At 44.2% G+C, this 16,361-nt stretch overlaps 1 protein-coding gene across 2 annotated transcripts in view; it reads left to right on the top strand.

The window, feature by feature from the left end:
* Nucleotides 1-16,361, top strand: part of vwf (von Willebrand factor) — a 208,587-nt gene that overhangs the window by 8,405 nt on the left and 183,821 nt on the right. For both annotated transcript variants that reach the window (XM_046342718.1, XM_046342727.1), the window contains exons 9-16: nucleotides 348-459; nucleotides 562-608; nucleotides 975-1,111; nucleotides 5,616-5,754; nucleotides 8,239-8,339; nucleotides 8,416-8,611; nucleotides 9,932-10,147; nucleotides 10,437-10,683. In XM_046342718.1, coding sequence (XP_046198674.1) covers nucleotides 348-459; nucleotides 562-608; nucleotides 975-1,111; nucleotides 5,616-5,754; nucleotides 8,239-8,339; nucleotides 8,416-8,611; nucleotides 9,932-10,147; nucleotides 10,437-10,683 — 1,195 coding nt within the window. The remainder of the gene's footprint in view (nucleotides 1-347; nucleotides 460-561; nucleotides 609-974; nucleotides 1,112-5,615; nucleotides 5,755-8,238; nucleotides 8,340-8,415; nucleotides 8,612-9,931; nucleotides 10,148-10,436; nucleotides 10,684-16,361) is intronic.

The following is a 16,361-nucleotide window of genomic DNA, read 5'->3' as shown; positions in this document are numbered from 1 at the left end:
TTAACTCTCTCTCTCTTTCAGTGGGTAAGGTGCTAGATGGTGGTCTCTGTGTCAGTGGGTGAGGTGTTAACTCTCTCTTTCAGTGGGTAAGGTGCTAGATGGTGGTCTCTGTGTCAGTGGGTGAGGTGTTAACTCTCTCTCTCTTTCAGTGGGTAAGGTGCTAGATGGTGGTCTCTGTGTCAGTGGGTGAGGTGTTAACTCTCTCTCTCTTTCAGTGGGTAAGGTGCTAGATGGTGGTCTCTGTGTCAGTGGGTGAGGTGTTAACTCTCTCTCTCTTTCAGTGGGTAAGGTGCTAGATGGTGGTCTCTGTGTCAGTGGGTGAGGTGTTAACTCTCTCTCTCTTTCAGTGGGTAAGGTGCTAGATGGTGGTCTCTGTGTGGAGGTGTCTCACTGTTCCTGTATTCACATGGGTCAACGCTTCCCTCCTGGTTCCAGCATTTCACAAGACTGCAACACCTGGTACACAAACACACACACAGTTGTGCTGCTGTCAGGACAGTGGGGTATTTCTCTCAGTGATGGTATCGTTAATGTTGTTTCTCTCCTCTCGTCTGTCTCCAGCATCTGTCGACACGGCTCCTGGGAGTGTACCAACCAAGGCTGTCCTGGTGAGACACACACACACACACACACACACACACACACACACACACACACACACACACACACACACACACACACACACACACACACACACACACACACACACACACACACACACACACACACACACACACACACACACACACACACACACACACACACACACACACACACACACACACACACACTCTCACACATTCTCACACATTCTCACACATTCTCACACATTCTCACACACCCTCACTCACACAAACACACATACAGACATACACACAAACACACCCTCACTCACACAAACAGATCCTCACTCCCACAAACACACCCTCACTCACAGACACTCCCTCAGTGCTGTGTTATGTGTCCTTTTGCAGGGGAGTGCTTAGTGACAGGCCAGTCTCACTTCAAGACGTTTGACAACAAGTTCTTTACCTTCTCTGGCCACTGTCAGTACCTGCTGGCTAGAGACTGCACTGACAACCACTTCTCTGTCATCATAGAAACTGTTCAGGTAACACATCCCATATAAACAACCTGCATACGTCCTGCTGCAAGTCACCTACTGGTTTTAAGTGGGCTTCAAGCTTATATTATTACATGTATGAAAATGGGATCGTTTAAAATACTCTACCCGTCAAACGTTTGTACACACCTACTCATTCCAGGAATTTCCGTTCTAGACATCAAAACTATGAAATAACACATATGGAATCATGTAGTAATCAAAAACTGTTAACTTCTCTAGGATAGGGGGCAGCATTTGGAATTTTGGATGAAAAGCATGCCCAAATTCAACTGCCTGCTACTCATCCTCAGAAGATAAGATATGCATATCATTAGTAGATTTGGATAGAAAACACTCTAAAGTTTCTCAAACTGTTTGAATCATGTCTGTGAGTATAACATAACTTATGTAGCAGGCGACACCCCGAGGACAAACCATTCAGATATTTTCTTGTTTGAGGTCACCCTCTTTTCAATGAGGTTTCATTGGGAATCCAGATTTCTAAGGGACTTGCTTGCAGTTCCTACCGCTTCCACTGGATGTCACTAGAATTTAGAAATTGGTTGAGGTTATTCCTTTGTGTAATGAAGTACGGCCATCTTGAATGAGGGTCAATTTATGTGTACTTTTTGATAAAGGCGCAAGACCAGAAAGCATGCTTCAATTTGTTTTTCTTCCTGTGTTGAACATAGATCATCCCGTCTTCAATTTTAGCGATTATTTACTTTAAAAAAGACCTAAAGTTGTATTACAAAAGTAGTTTGAAATGTTTTGGCAAAGTTTACAGTTAACTTTTGGGATATTTTGTCGTCACGTTGCGCAAGTTGGAACCGGTATTTATCTGGATCAAACGCGCCAAATAAATGGAGATTTAGGATAGATATAGACGGAATTAATCGAACAAAAGGACCATTTGTGATGTTTATGGGACATATTGGAGTGCCAACAGAATAAGCTTGTCAAATGTAAGGCATGATTTATATTTTTATTTCTGCGTTTTGTGTCGCAGCTGCAGGGTTGAAATATGTTTTCTCTCTTTTGTTTATGGAGGTGCTAACCTCAGATAATAGCATCGTTTGCTTTCGCTGAAAAGCCTTTTTGAAATCTGACACATTGCCTGGATTCACAACAGGTGCAGCTTTAATTTGATATCTTACATGTGTGATTTCATGATAGTTTGACTTTTATAGGAATTGATTTGAATTTGGCGCTCTGTATTTTCTCTGGCTTTTAGCCAAGTGGGACGCTACCGTCCGACATATTCCAGAGAGGTTAAACAAATCAACATTTATTTTAGATTTCAGATCCTTCAAAGTAGCCACCCCTTGCCTTGATGATAACTTTGCACACTCTTTGCATTCTCTCAACCAGCTTCACCTGGAATGCATTTGCAACAGTCCTGAAAGAGTTCCCACATATGCTGAGCACTTGTTGGCTGCTTTTGCTTCACTCTGCGGTCCAACTCATCCCAAACCATCTCAACTGTGTTGAGGTCAGGTGATTGTGGAGGCCAGGTCATCTGATGCAGCAATCCGTCACTCTCCTCCTTATTCAAATAGCCCTTACACAGCCTGAAGGTGTATTGGGTCATTGTCCTGTAGAAAAACAAATGATAGTCCCACTAAGTGCAAACAAGATGGGATGGCGTATAGCTGCAGAATGCTGTGGTAGCCATGCTGTTTAACTGTGCCTTGAATTCTAAATAAATCCCTGACAATGTCACCAGCAAAGTACCCCCACACCACCACACCTCCTCCTCCATGCTCCATGAGATACTTCCGGCACCGACAGAGATGGCTGCCTCGCTTCGCGTTCCTAGGAAACTCTGCAGTTTTTTGTTTTTTTTACATGTTATTTCTTACATTGGTACCCCAGGTCATCTTAGGTTTCATTACATACAGTCGAGAAGAATTACTGAATATAAGAGCAGGGTCAACTCACCATCAGTACGACCAAGAATATGACTTTCCCAGAGCGGATCCTGTGTTCTGCCTTTCACCGAGGACAACGGAATGGATCCCAGCCTGCGACCCAAAACAACGACTGTAAAAGAGGCAAACGAGGCAGTCTTCTGGTCAGGCTCCGGAGACGGGCACATCGCGCGCCACTCCCTAGCATTCTACTCGCCAAAGTCCAGTCTCTTGACAACAAGGTTGATGAAATCCGAGCAAGGGTAGCATTGCAGAGGGACATCAGGGACTGTAACGTTCTTTGCTTCACGGAAACATGGCTCACTGGAGAGACGCTATCGGAGTCGGTGCAGCCAGCTGGTTTCTCCACGCATCGCGCCGACAGAAACAAACATCTTTCTGGTAAGAAGAGGGGCGGGGGCGTATGCTTTATTGTTAATGAGACATGATGTGGTCACAACAACATACAGGAACTCAAGTCCTTTTGTTCACCTGATTTAGAATTCCTCACAATCAAATGTCGACCGCATTATCTACCAAGGGAATTCTCTTCGATTATAATCACAGCCGTATATATTCCCCCTTAAGCAGACACATCGATGGCTCTGAACTAACTTTATTTGACTCTTTGCAAACTGGAATCCACATATCCTAAGGCTGCATTCATTGTAGCTGGGGATTTTAACAAGGCTAATCTGAAAACAAGACTCCCTAAATTGTATCAGCATATCGATTGCGCAACCAGGGCTGGTAAAACCTTGGATCATTGCTATTCTAACTTCCGCGATGCATATCACCGGGGGCAAACTACCTGCCCTCCAGGACACCTACACCACCCAATGTCACAGGAAGGCCATAAAGATCATCAAGGACAACAACCACCCGAGCCACTGCCTGTTCACCCCGCTATCGTCCAGAAGGCGAGGTCAGTACAGGTGCATCAAAGCTGGGACCGAGAGACAGAAAAACAGCTTCTATCTCAAGGCCATCAGACTGTTAAACAGCCACCACTAACATTGAGTGGCTGCTGCCAACACACTGACTCAACTCCAACCACTTTAATAATGGGAATTGATGGGAATTAATGTAAAATATATCAATAGCCACTTTTAAACAATGCTCCTTAATATAATGTTTACATACCCTACATTATTTATCTCATATGTATACGTATATACTGTACTCTATATCATCTACTGCATCTTTATGTAATACATGTATCACTAGCCACTTTAAACTATGCCACTTTGTTTACATGCTCATCTCATATGTACATACTCGATACCATCTACTGCATCTTGCCTATGCCGCTCTGTACCATCACTCATTCATATATCTTTATGTACATATTCTTTATCCCTTTACACTTATGTGTATAAGGTAGTAGTTTTGGAATTATTAGCTAGATTACTCGTTGGTTATTACTGCATTGTCGGAACTAGAAGCACAAGCGTTTCGCTACACTCGCATTAACATCTGCTAACCATGTGTAAATGTAAATGTATGTGACAAATACATTTTGATTTGATTTGATTTTACGGTGGGAACCACACATGCAGAGATCATCTGGACAGATTTACTGAATAATGTCTAATGTCCATTGCTTATGTTTGTTGGCCCAAGCAAGTCTCTTCATCTTATTGGTGTCCTTCAGTAGTGTTTTTTTTGCAGTATTTCGACCATGACGCCTTATTCTTCTGAACAGTTGATGTTGAGATGTGTCTGTTACTTTTATTTGGGCTGCAATTTCCTAGGCTGGTAACTCTAATGAACTGATCCTCTGCAGCAGAGGTATCTCTGGGACTTCCTTTCCTGTGTCGGTCCTCATGAGAGCCAGTTTCATCATAGAGGTGGTTTTGCAACTATATTTGAATAAACTTTAAAAGTGCTTGACATTCTCTGGATTGACTGACCTTCATGTCATAAAGCAATGATGGTCTGTCATTTCTCTTTGCTTATTTGAGATGTTCTTGCCATAATATGGACTTGGTCTTTTACTAAATAGGGTTATCTTCTGTATACCACCCCTACCTGTACCCCTACCTCACAACACAACTGAATGGCTTAAACATCTTAGAAAGGAAATAAATTCCACTGATTAACTTTTAAGAAGACACACCTATTAATTGATATGCATTCCAGGTGACTAACTCATGAAACTGGTTGAGAGAATGCCAAGAGTGTGAAAAGATGTCATCAAGGCAAAGGGTGGTTACTTTAATGAAACTCCAATATAAAATATGTTTTGATTTGTTTAACACTTTTTTGGTTACTACATGATTCCATATATGCTATTTCATAGTTTTGATGTCTTCACTATTATTATACAGTGTAGAAAATAGTAAAAAATAATGAAAAACCCTGCAATCACTTGGTGTGTCCAAACTTTTGACTGGTAACGTATGTCCTCCATTATGGATCATATTCTCTATTATAACTCAACTACATTTCGTGTTGTATCAGTCCGTCATTGTGTCGCTCTTTTTTTCAGTGTGCTGTATCACTCTGCTGGCCATAGTTGGTCTGTGTTTTTCCATGTCCCAGTCCAACATTGAATTTCAGTGTGTTTCTGTCCTCCATTGTGCCTCTGTATATTTCAGTGTGCAGATGAGCAGGATGCGGTCTGCACGCGCTCAGTAACCCTCAGTCTGCCACCACTGGAGGGGATGACAGTGAAGCTGAAGCATGGAGGAGTGGTCTCTGTCAACAACATGGACATACAGACACCTCTCAATCATGGTACACACACACACACACACACACACACACACACACACACACACACACACACACACACACACACACACACACACACACACACACACACACACACACACACACACACACACACACACACACACACACACACACACACACACACACACACACACACACACACACAGAGAGAAGCACCGCTCCTAGTGGCCAGGGACTTCAATGCAGGCAAACTTAAATCCGTTTTACCTCATTTCTACCAGCATGTCACATGTGCAATAAGGGGGGAAAAAACTCAGGGGGAAAAAAGCAGGAAGTACCAGTGACTCGCTCAATATGGAAGTGGTCAGATGACGCGGATGCTACACTACAGGACTGTTTTTCTAGCACAGACTGGAAAATGTTCCGGAATTCATCAAATAGAATTGAGGAGTACACCACCTCAGTCACCGGCTTCATCAATAAGTGCATCGATGACGTCGTCCCCACACACAGTGACCGTACCTACATACCCCAACCAGAAGCCATAGATTGCAGGAAACAGCCACACTGAACTAAGGGCTAGAGCTGCCGCTTTCAAGGAGCAGGACTCTAATCCGGATGCTTATAATAAATCCCGCTATGGCCTCCAATGAACCATCAAACAGGCAAAGCATCAATACAGGACTAAGATCGAATTCTACTACACCAGCTCTGATGCTCGTCAGATGTGGCAGGACTTGCACACTATTACAGACGACAAAAGGAAACCCAGCCGCGAGCTTCCCAGTGACACGAGCCTACCAGACGAGCTAAATACCATTTATACTCTCTCGAAGCATGTATGAAAGCCCTATCTACACCACCGGATGACTGTGTGATCACACTCTCAGTAGAAGATATGATCAAGACATTTAAACAGGTCAACATTCACAAAGCCAGGGGGACAGACGGATTGCCAGAACGTGTACTCAAAGCATGCACAAACCAACTGGCAAGTTACTGAACTGACATTTTCAACCTCTCCCTGACCTAGTCTGTAATACACAAATGTTTCAAGTAGACCACCATAGTCCCTGTGCCCAAGGAAGCGAAGGTAACCTGCCTAAATGTTGACCGCCCCATAGCACTCGTGTCGGTAGCCATGAAGTGCTTTGAAAGGCTGGTCATGGTTCAAATCAACACCATCACCCCGGAAACCGTAGACCCACTCCAATTCGCATACCACCCCAACAGATCCACAATCTCAATCCCACTCCACACTGCTCTTTCCCACCTGGACAAAAGGAACACCTATGTGAGAATGCTATTCATTGACTACAGCTCAGCGTTCGACACCATAGTGCCTATATATATTTCATCAATAAGACTAAACATCTGCAACTGAATCCTGGGCTTCCTGACGGGCCGCCCCCAGGTGGTAATGGTAGGCAACAACACATCGGCCACGCTGATCCTCAACACTGGGGCCCCTCAGGGCTGCGTGCTTAGTTCCCTCCTGTACTCTCTGTTCACCCACGAAAGCATGGCCAAGCACGACTCAAACACTATCATTGTTTGCTGAGGACACAACAGTGGTAGGCCTGATCACCAACAACAATGAGACAGCCTATTGGGAGGAGGTCAGAGACCTGGCAGTGTAGTGCAGGACAACAACCTCTACCTCAAAGTGAGCAAGACAAAGGAGCTGATTGTGGTCTACAGGAATAGGCGGGCTGAACAGGCCCCCATTTACCCTAACCCTACAGCCCCCACATCAACTGAGCTGTAGTGGAGCAGGTCGAGAGTTTCAAGTCCGAACACCAAGGCGGTCGTGAAGAGGGCACGACAACACCTTTTACCCCTCAGGAGACTCAGGATCCTCAAAACGTTCTGCAGCTGCACAATCGAGAGCATCCTGACCAGTTGCATCACCACCTGGAATGACAACTGCTCGGCATCTGACTGTACGGCTCTACAGAGGGTAGTGTGTACGGCCCAGTACATCACTGGGTCCAAGCTTCTTGACATCCAGGACCTATATACTAAGCGGTGTCAGAGGAAGGCCAAAATAATTGCCAAAGCCTCCAGCCACCCAAGCCATCGAATGTTCTCTCTGCTACTGCAGGGCAAGCGGTAACGGAGCGCCAAGTCTATCCTGAAGCCTGCTGCCACTCTCTGTTTATTATCTATGCATTGTCACTTTACCCCTACCGACATGTACAAATGACCTCAAATAACCTGTACCACAACACATTGACACGGAACCGTTACCCCCTTCATATAGTGTCGTTATTTGTATGTTACTTTATATTTATTTTAAATACTCACACACTCGCACAAAAGCAAATGGTAGAGAGTCAATGTGTAATATATGTGTGTGAAGGTAATCTGCATGTCCAGAAGACAGTGCAGTCTGGAGCACGTGTTCTGCGTGTCCAGTTAATGTGTAATATATGTGTGTGAAGGTAATCTGCATGTCCAGAAGACAGTGCAGTCTGGAGCGCGTGTTCTGCGTGTCCAGTTAATGTGTAATATATGTGTGTGAAGGTAATTTGCGTGTCCAGAACACAGTGCAATCTGGAGTGCGTGTTCTCTTTGGAGATGACCTTCGTCTGGACTGGGATGGGCGGGGCCGTGTGCTGCTGAAGGTGAGGGGGTGGGGCTTATTATTTCTAGCATGTCTGGTGTGTGTGTAACCTTGGTAACCATGGTACCACCCTCCAGTTGGGGCCTATATGGGCTGGGCATACCTGCGGTCTCTGTGGCAACTACAACGGTAACCAAGGTGATGACTTCCTGTCTGCTGCCGGACTAGTGGAGGCGGGGCCACAGGCATTTGGCCAATCATGGAGGATCAACGGAGACTGTGACTCCACCCATCGACAGGATACTGACCCCTGCTCCCTCAACCCCAAGAGAGGTAAGACGCTCTTATCCAGAGCGACTTACAAATTGGACACACACACACACACACACACACACACACACACACACACACACACACACACACACACACACACACACACACACACACACACACACACACACACACACACACACACACACACACAATGTCTAACAGCACACACACACAATGTCTAACAGTTAAGTTCAATGTGTCTCATCTCTCTCCCTCCCTGTAGTTTGGTTCAGTATTTCTCATCTTTCTCCCTGTAGTTTAGTTGGTGTTTCTCCTCTCTCTCCCTGTAGATGGTTCAGTGTCTCCTCTCTCTCATATTTTAGTTTAGTTTAGTTCAGTTTGTTTACCTTCTCTCCCTGTAGTTCAGTTCCGGGTATCTTTCTCTCTTCCTGTAGTTTAGTTCAGGGTGTCTCTTCTCTCTCCCTGTAGTTTAGTTCCGGGTATCTCTTCTCTCTCCCTGTAGTTTAGTTCCGGGTATCTCTTCTCTCCTCCTGTAGTTTAGTTCTGGGTATCTCTTCTCTCTTCCTGTAGTTTACTTCAGGGTATCTCTTCTCTCTCCCTGTAGTTTAGTTCCGGGTATCTCTTCTCTCTCCCTGTAGTTTAGTTCCGGGTATCTCTTCTCTCTCCCTGTAGTTTAGTTCCGGGTATCTCTTCTCTCTCCCTGTAGTTTAGTTCCGGGTATCTCTTCTCTCTCCCTGTAGTTTAGTTCCGGGTATCTCTTCTCTCTCCCTGTAGTTTAGTTCCGGGTATCTCTTCTCTCTTCCTGTAGTTTACTTCAGGGTTTCTCATCTCTCCCCCTGTAGTTTAGTTCCGGGTAGCTCTTCTCTCTCCCTGTAGTTTAGTTCTGGGTATCTCTTCTCTCTCCCTGTAGTTTAGTTCAGGGTTTCTCATCTCTCCCCCTGTAGTTTAGTTCAGGATGTCTCTTCTCTCTCCCTGTAGTTTAGTTCCGGGTTTCTCATCTCTCTTCCTGTAGTTTAGTTCAGGGTTTCTCATCTCTCTCCCTGTAGTTCAGTTCCGGGTATCTCTTCTCTCTCCCTGTAGTTTAGTTCCGGGTTTCTCATCTCTCTTCCTGTAGTTTAGTTCAGGGTTTCTCATCTCTCTCCCTATAGTTTAGTTCAGGGTTTCTCATCTCTCCCCCTGTAGTTTACTTCAGGGTTTCTCATCTCTCCCCCTGTAGTTTACTTCAGGGTTTCTCATCTCTCCCCCTGTAGTTTACTTCAGGGTTTCTCATCTCTCCCCCTGTAGTTTACTTCAAGGTGTCTCATCTCTCTCCCTGTAGTCCTTCAGTTAGTTCAGTATGTATCCTTTCTCTCCCTGTAGTGCGTTTTGCAGAGGAGGCATGTGGGATGATGATGTCAGAGGTGTTTGGAGCGTGTCACTTCCTGGTGAATCCCCTCCCCTTCCTGCGGTTCTGTCGTTACGACGTGTGCGTGTGTTCTGACGGGGAGGAATGTCTGTGTTCCGCTCTGGCCTCCTACGCTGCTGCCTGCTCTTCTAGGGGAGTTCTACTGACCTGGAGGACACCTGAACGCTGTGGTAACACAGACACACACACACACACGCACACACACACACACACACACACACACACACACACACACACACACACACACACACACACACACACACACACACACACACACACACACACACACACACACACACACACACACACACACACACACACACACAGAAAAACCAGCTCCTCTACATAAAGAATGGAGGACCCAGCACAGACCCTTGGGAACTCCTATTTTTCTTCTGAGTTGTTGGCTGTATCATGCATAATTATTTCTCTCTCTGTCTGTGTGTGTGTGTGCTACAGCCATGCATTGTCCAGTGGGCCAGTTGTACAAGACATGTGGCAGTGTGTGTGAGCGATCATGTCGTTCTCTGTCGGGGGTGGAGCCTGGATGCGGGGGGGAGGAAGGGTGTGAGGAGGGATGCTTCTGCCCCCCCGGCCATTACCTTAGTGAAACGGGGGAGTGCGTGACACCTGACCTCTGCTCCTGCCTGCATGACGGACAGCTGTACCAACCCAACGACGTCTACGCTGACCACAACAGCATCTGGTACACATATTACATTTTAGTCTTCTAATAGACACTCTTATCCAGAGAAACTACAAGTTAGTGAATTAATCTTCAGATAGCTAGGTGGGACAACCACATTTCACATGCTTAGAAAGTACAGTATCAGGAGAGTCAGAGATAGAAGAAAGGCGTGGTCAGTAGAGTCAGAGACAGAAGAAAGACGTGGTCAGTAGAGTCAGAGATAGAATATGTGGTCAGTAGAGTCAGAGATAGAAGACGTGGTCAGTAGAGTCAAAGATAGAAGACGTGGTCAGTAGAGTCAGAGATAGAAGAAAGACGTGGTCAGTAGAGTCAGAGATAGAAGACGTGGTCAGTAGAGTCAGAGATAGAAGACGTGGTCAGTAGAGTCAGAGATAGAAGAAAAACATGGTCAGTAAAGTCAGAGATATAAGACGTGGTCAGTAGAGTCAGAGATAGAAGAAAAACGTGGTCAGTAGAGTCAGAGATAGAAGACGTGGTGAGTAGAGTCAGAGATAGAAGAAAGACGTGATCAGTAGAGTCAGAGATAGAAAACGTTGTGAGTAGAGTCAGAGATAGAAGAAATATTATTATTATTATTATTAAGACGTGGTCAGTAGAGTCAGAGATAGAAGATGTGGTCAGTAGAGTCAGAGATTGAAGATGTGGTCAGTAGAGTCAGAGATAGAAGAAAGATGTGGTCAGTAGAGTCAGAGATAGAAGAAAGATGTTGTCAGTAGAGTCAGAGATTGAAGATGCGGTCAGTAGAGTCAGAGATAGAAGACGTGGTCAGTAGAGTCAGAGATAGAAGACGTTGTCAGTAGAGTCAGAGATAGAAGACGTGGTCAGTAGAGTCAGAGATATAAGACGTGGTCAGTAGAGTCAGAGATAGAAGAAAGACGTTGTCAGTAGAGTCAGAGATAGAAGAAAGACGTTGTCAGTAGAGTCAGAGATAGAATATGTGGTCAGTAGAGTCAGAAATAGAAGATGTGGTCAGTAGAGTCAGAGATATAAGACGTGGTCAGTAGAGTCAGAGATATAAGACGTGGTCAGTAGAGTCAGAGATATAAGACGTGGTCAGTAGAGTCAGAGATAGAAGAAAGATGTTGTCAGTAGAGTCAGAGATATAAGACGTGGTCAGTAGAGTCAGAGATAGAAGACGTTGTCAGTAGATTCAGAGATATAAGACGTGGTCAGTAGAGTCAGAGATATAAGACGTGGTCAGTAGAGTCAGAGATAGAAGATGTGGTCAGTAGAGTCAGAGATATAAGACGTGGTCAGTAGAGTCAGAGATAGAAGAAAGACATTGTCAGTAGAGTCAGAGATAGAAGAAAGACGTTGTCAGTAGAGTCAGAGATAGAAGATGTGGTCAGTAGAGTCAGAGATAGAAGATGTGGTCAGTAGAGTCAGAAATAGAAGATGTGGTCAGTAGAGCCAGAGATAGAAGATGTGGTCAGTAGAGTCAGAGAGAGAAGAAAGACGTTGTCAGTAGAGACAGAGATAGAAGATGTGGTCAGTAGAGACAGAGATAGAAGAAAGACGTTGTCAGTAGAGTCAGAGATAGAAGAAAGACGTGGTCAGTAGAGTCAGAGATATAAGACGTGGTCAGTAGAGTCAGAGATAGAAGAAAGATGTCAGTAGAGGCAGAGATATAAGACGTGGTCAGTAGAGTCAGAGATAGAAGACGTTGTCAGTAGAGTCAGAGCTATAAGACGTGGTCAGTAGAGTCAGAGATAGAAGAAAGACGTTGTCAGTAGAGTCAGAGATAGAAGAAAGATGCTGTCAGTAGAGTCATAGATTGAAGATGTGGTCAGTAGAGTCAGAGATAGAAGAAAGACGTGGTCAGTAGAGTCAGAGATATAAGAAAGATGTCAGTAGAGTCAGAGATAGAAGATGTGGTCAGTAGAGTCAGAGATATAAGACGTGGTCAGTAGAGTCAGAGATAGAAGAAAGATGTCAGTAGAGTCAGAGATATAAGACGTGGTCAGTAGAGTCAGAGATAGAAGAAAGACGTTGTCAGTAGAATCAGAGATAGAAGATGTGGTCAGTAGAGTAAGAGATAGAAGACGTGGTCAGTAGAGTCAGAGATGGAAGATTATTATTATTATTATTAAGAGTCGTGGTCAGTAGAGTCAGATATAGAAGAAAGACGTGGTCAGTAGAGTCAGAGATGGAAGACGTGGTCAGTAGAGTCAGAGATAGAAGAAAGACGTTGTCAGTAGAGTCAGAGATAGAAGAAAGACGTTGTCAGTAGAGTCAGAGATAGAAGATGTGGTCAGTAGAGTCAGAGATAGAAGATGTGGTCAGTAGAGTCAGAAATAGAAGATGTGGTCAGTAGAGCCAGAGATAGAAGACGTGGTCAGTAGAGTCAGAGATATAAGACGTGGTCAGTAGAGTCAGAGATAGAAGAAAGATGTTGTCAGTAGAGTCAGAGATATAAGACGTGGTCAGTAGAGTCAGAGATAGAAGACGTTGTCAGTAGAGTCAGAGATATAAGACGTGGTCAGTAGAGTCAGAGATAGAAGACGTGGTCAGTAGAGTCAGAGATATAAGACGTGGTCAGTAGAGTCAGAGATAGAAGAAAGACGTTGTCAGTAGAGTCAGAGATATAAGACGTTATCAGTAGAGTCAGAGATAGAAGACGTTGTCAGTAGATTCAGAGATAGAAGATGTGGTCAGTAAAGTCAGAGATATAAGACGTGGTCAGTAGAGTCAGAGATAGAAGAAAGACATTGTCAGTAGAGTCAGAGATAGAAGAAAGACGTTGTCAGTAGAGTCAGAGATAGAAGATGTTGTCAGTAGAGTCAGAGATAGAAGATGTGGTCAGTAGAGTCAGAGATAGAAGATGTGGTCAGTAGAGTCAGAAATAGAAGATGTGGTCAGTAGAGCCAGAGATAGAAGATGTGGTCAGTAGAGTCAGAGATAGAAGAAAGACGTTGTCAGTAGAGTCAGAGATAGAAGATGTGGTCTGTAGAGTCAGAGAGAGAAGAAAGACATTGTCAGTAGAGACAGAGATAGAAGATGTGGTCAGTAGAGACAGAGATAGAAGAAAGACGTTGTCAGTAGAGTCAGAGATAGAAGAAAGACGTTGTCAGTAGAGTCAGAGATAGAAGAAAGACGTTGTCAGTAGAGTCAGAGATAGAAGAAAGACGTGGTCAGTAGAGTCAGAGATATAAGACGTGGTCAGTAGAGTCAGAGATAGAAGAAAGATGTCAGTAGAGTCAGAGATATAAGACGTGGTCAGTAGAGTCAGAGATAGAAGACGTTGTCAGTAGAGTCAGAGCTATAAGACGTGGTCAGTAGAGTCAGAGATAGAAGAAAGACGTTGTCAGTAGAGTCAGAGATAAAAGAAAGATTCTGTCAGTAGAGTCATAGATTGAAGATGTGGTCAGTAGAGTCAGAGATAGAAGAAAGACGTGGTCAGTAGAGTCAGAGATATAAGAAAGTGGTCAGTAGAGTCAGAGATAGAAGAAAGATGTCAGTAGAGTCAGAGATATAAGACGTGGTCAGTAGAGTCAGAGATAGAAGACGTTGTCAGTAGAGTCAGAGATATAAGAAGTGGTCAGTAGAGTCAGAGATAGAAGAAAGACGTTGTCAGTAGAGTCAGAGATAGTAAGATGTGGTCAGTAGAGTCAGAGATAGAAGACGTGGTCAGTAGAGTCAGAGATGGAAGACGTGGTCAGTAGAGTCAGATATAGAAGAAAGACGTGGTCAGTAGAGTCAGAGATGGAAGACGTCAGTAGAGTCAGAGATAGAAGAAAGACGTTGTCAGTAGAGTCAGAGATAGAAGAAAGACGTTGTCAGTAGAGTCAGAGATAGAAGATGTGGTCAGTAGAGTCAGAGATAGAAGATGTGGTCAGTAGAGTCAGAAATAGAAGATGTGGTCAGTAGAGTCAGAGATATAAGACGTGGTCAGTAGAGTCAGAGATAGAAGAAAGATGTTGTCAGTAGAGTCAGAGATAGAAGACGTTGTCAGTAGAGTCAGAGATATAAGACGTGGTCAGTAGAGTCAGAGATAGAAGACGTGGTCAGTAGAGTCAGAGATATAAGACGTGGTCAGTAGAGTCAGAGATAGAAGAAAGACGTTGTCAGTAGAGTCAGAGATATAAGACGTTGTCAGTAGAGTCAGAGATAGAAGACGTTGTCAGTAGATTCAGAGATAGAAGATGTGGTCAGTAGAGTCAGAGATATAAGACGTGGTCAGTAGAGTCAGAGATAGAAGAAAGACATTGTCAGTAGAGTCAGAGATAGAAGAAAGACGTTGACAGTAGAGTCAGAGATAGAAGATGTTGTCAGTAGAGTCAGAGATAGAAGATGTGGTCAGTAGAGACAGAGATAGAAGACGTGGTCAGTAGAGTCAGAAATAGAAGATGTGGTCAGTAGAGCCAGAGATAGAAGATGTGGTCAGTAGAGTCAGAGATAGAAGAAAGACGTTGTCAGTAGAGTCAGAGATAGAAGATGTGGTCAGTAGAGTCAGAGATAGAAGACGTGGTCAGTAGAGTCAGAGATGGAAGACGTGGTCAGTAGAGTCAGAGATAGAAGAAAGACGTGGTCAGTAGAGTCAGAGATGGAAGACGTGGTCAGTAGAGTCAGAGATAGAAGAAAGACGTTGTCAGTAGAGTCAGAGATAGAAGAAAGACGTTGTCAGTAGAGTCAGAGATAGAAGATGTGGTCAGTAGAGTCAGAGATAGAAGATGTGGTCAGTAGAGTCAGAAATAGAAGATGTGGTCAGTAGAGCCAGAGATAGAAGACGTGGTCAGTAGAGTCAGAGATATAAGACGTGGTCAGTAGAGTCAGAGATAGAAGAAAGATGTTGTCAGTAGAGTCAGAGATATAAGACGTGGTCAGTAGAGTCAGAGATAGAAGACGTTGTCAGTAGAGTCAGAGATATAAGACGTGGTCAGTAGAGTCAGAGATAGAAGACGTGGTCAGTAGAGTCAGAGATATAAGACGTGGTCAGTAGAGTCAGAGATAGAAGAAAGACGTTGTCAGTAGAGTCAGAGATATAAGACGTTATCAGTAGAGTCAGAGATAGAAGACGTTGTCAGTAGATTCAGAGATAGAAGATGTGGTCAGTAAAGTCAGAGATATAAGACGTGGTCAGTAGAGTCAGAGATAGAAGAAAGACATTGTCAGTAGAGTCAGAGATAGAAGAAAGACGTTGTCAGTAGAGTCAGAGATAGAAGATGTTGTCAGTAGAGTCAGAGATAGAAGATGTGGTCAGTAGAGTCAGAGATAGAAGATGTGGTCAGTAGAGTCAGAAATAGAAGATGTGGTCAGTAGAGCCAGAGATAGAAGATGTGGTCAGTAGAGTCAGAGATAGAAGAAAGACGTGGTCAGTAGAGTCAGAGATAGAAGATGTGGTCTGTAGAGTCAGAGAGAGAAGAAAGACATTGTCAGTAGAGACAGAGATAGAAGATGTGGTCAGTAGAGACAGAGATAGAAGAAAGACGTTGTCAGTAGAGTCAGAGATAGAAGAAAGACGTTGTCAGTAGAGTCAGAGATAGAAGAAAGACGTTGTCAGTAGAGTCAGAGACAGAAGAAAGACGTGGTCAGTAGAGTCAGAGATATAAGACGTGGTCAGTAGAGTCAGAGATAGAAGAAAGATGTCAGTAGAGTCAGAGATATAAGACGTGGTCAGTAGAGTCAGAGATAGAAGACGTTGTCAGTAGAGTCAGAGCTATAAGACGTGGTCAGTA

The sequence above is a fragment of the Oncorhynchus gorbuscha genome, linkage group LG01 (assembly GCF_021184085.1).
Source record: "Oncorhynchus gorbuscha isolate QuinsamMale2020 ecotype Even-year linkage group LG01, OgorEven_v1.0, whole genome shotgun sequence".
Classification (NCBI taxonomy): domain Eukaryota; kingdom Metazoa; phylum Chordata; class Actinopteri; order Salmoniformes; family Salmonidae; genus Oncorhynchus; species Oncorhynchus gorbuscha.
The sequence above is the reverse complement of the archived record's forward strand: the minus strand, read 5'-3'. Positions and strand labels throughout refer to the sequence as shown.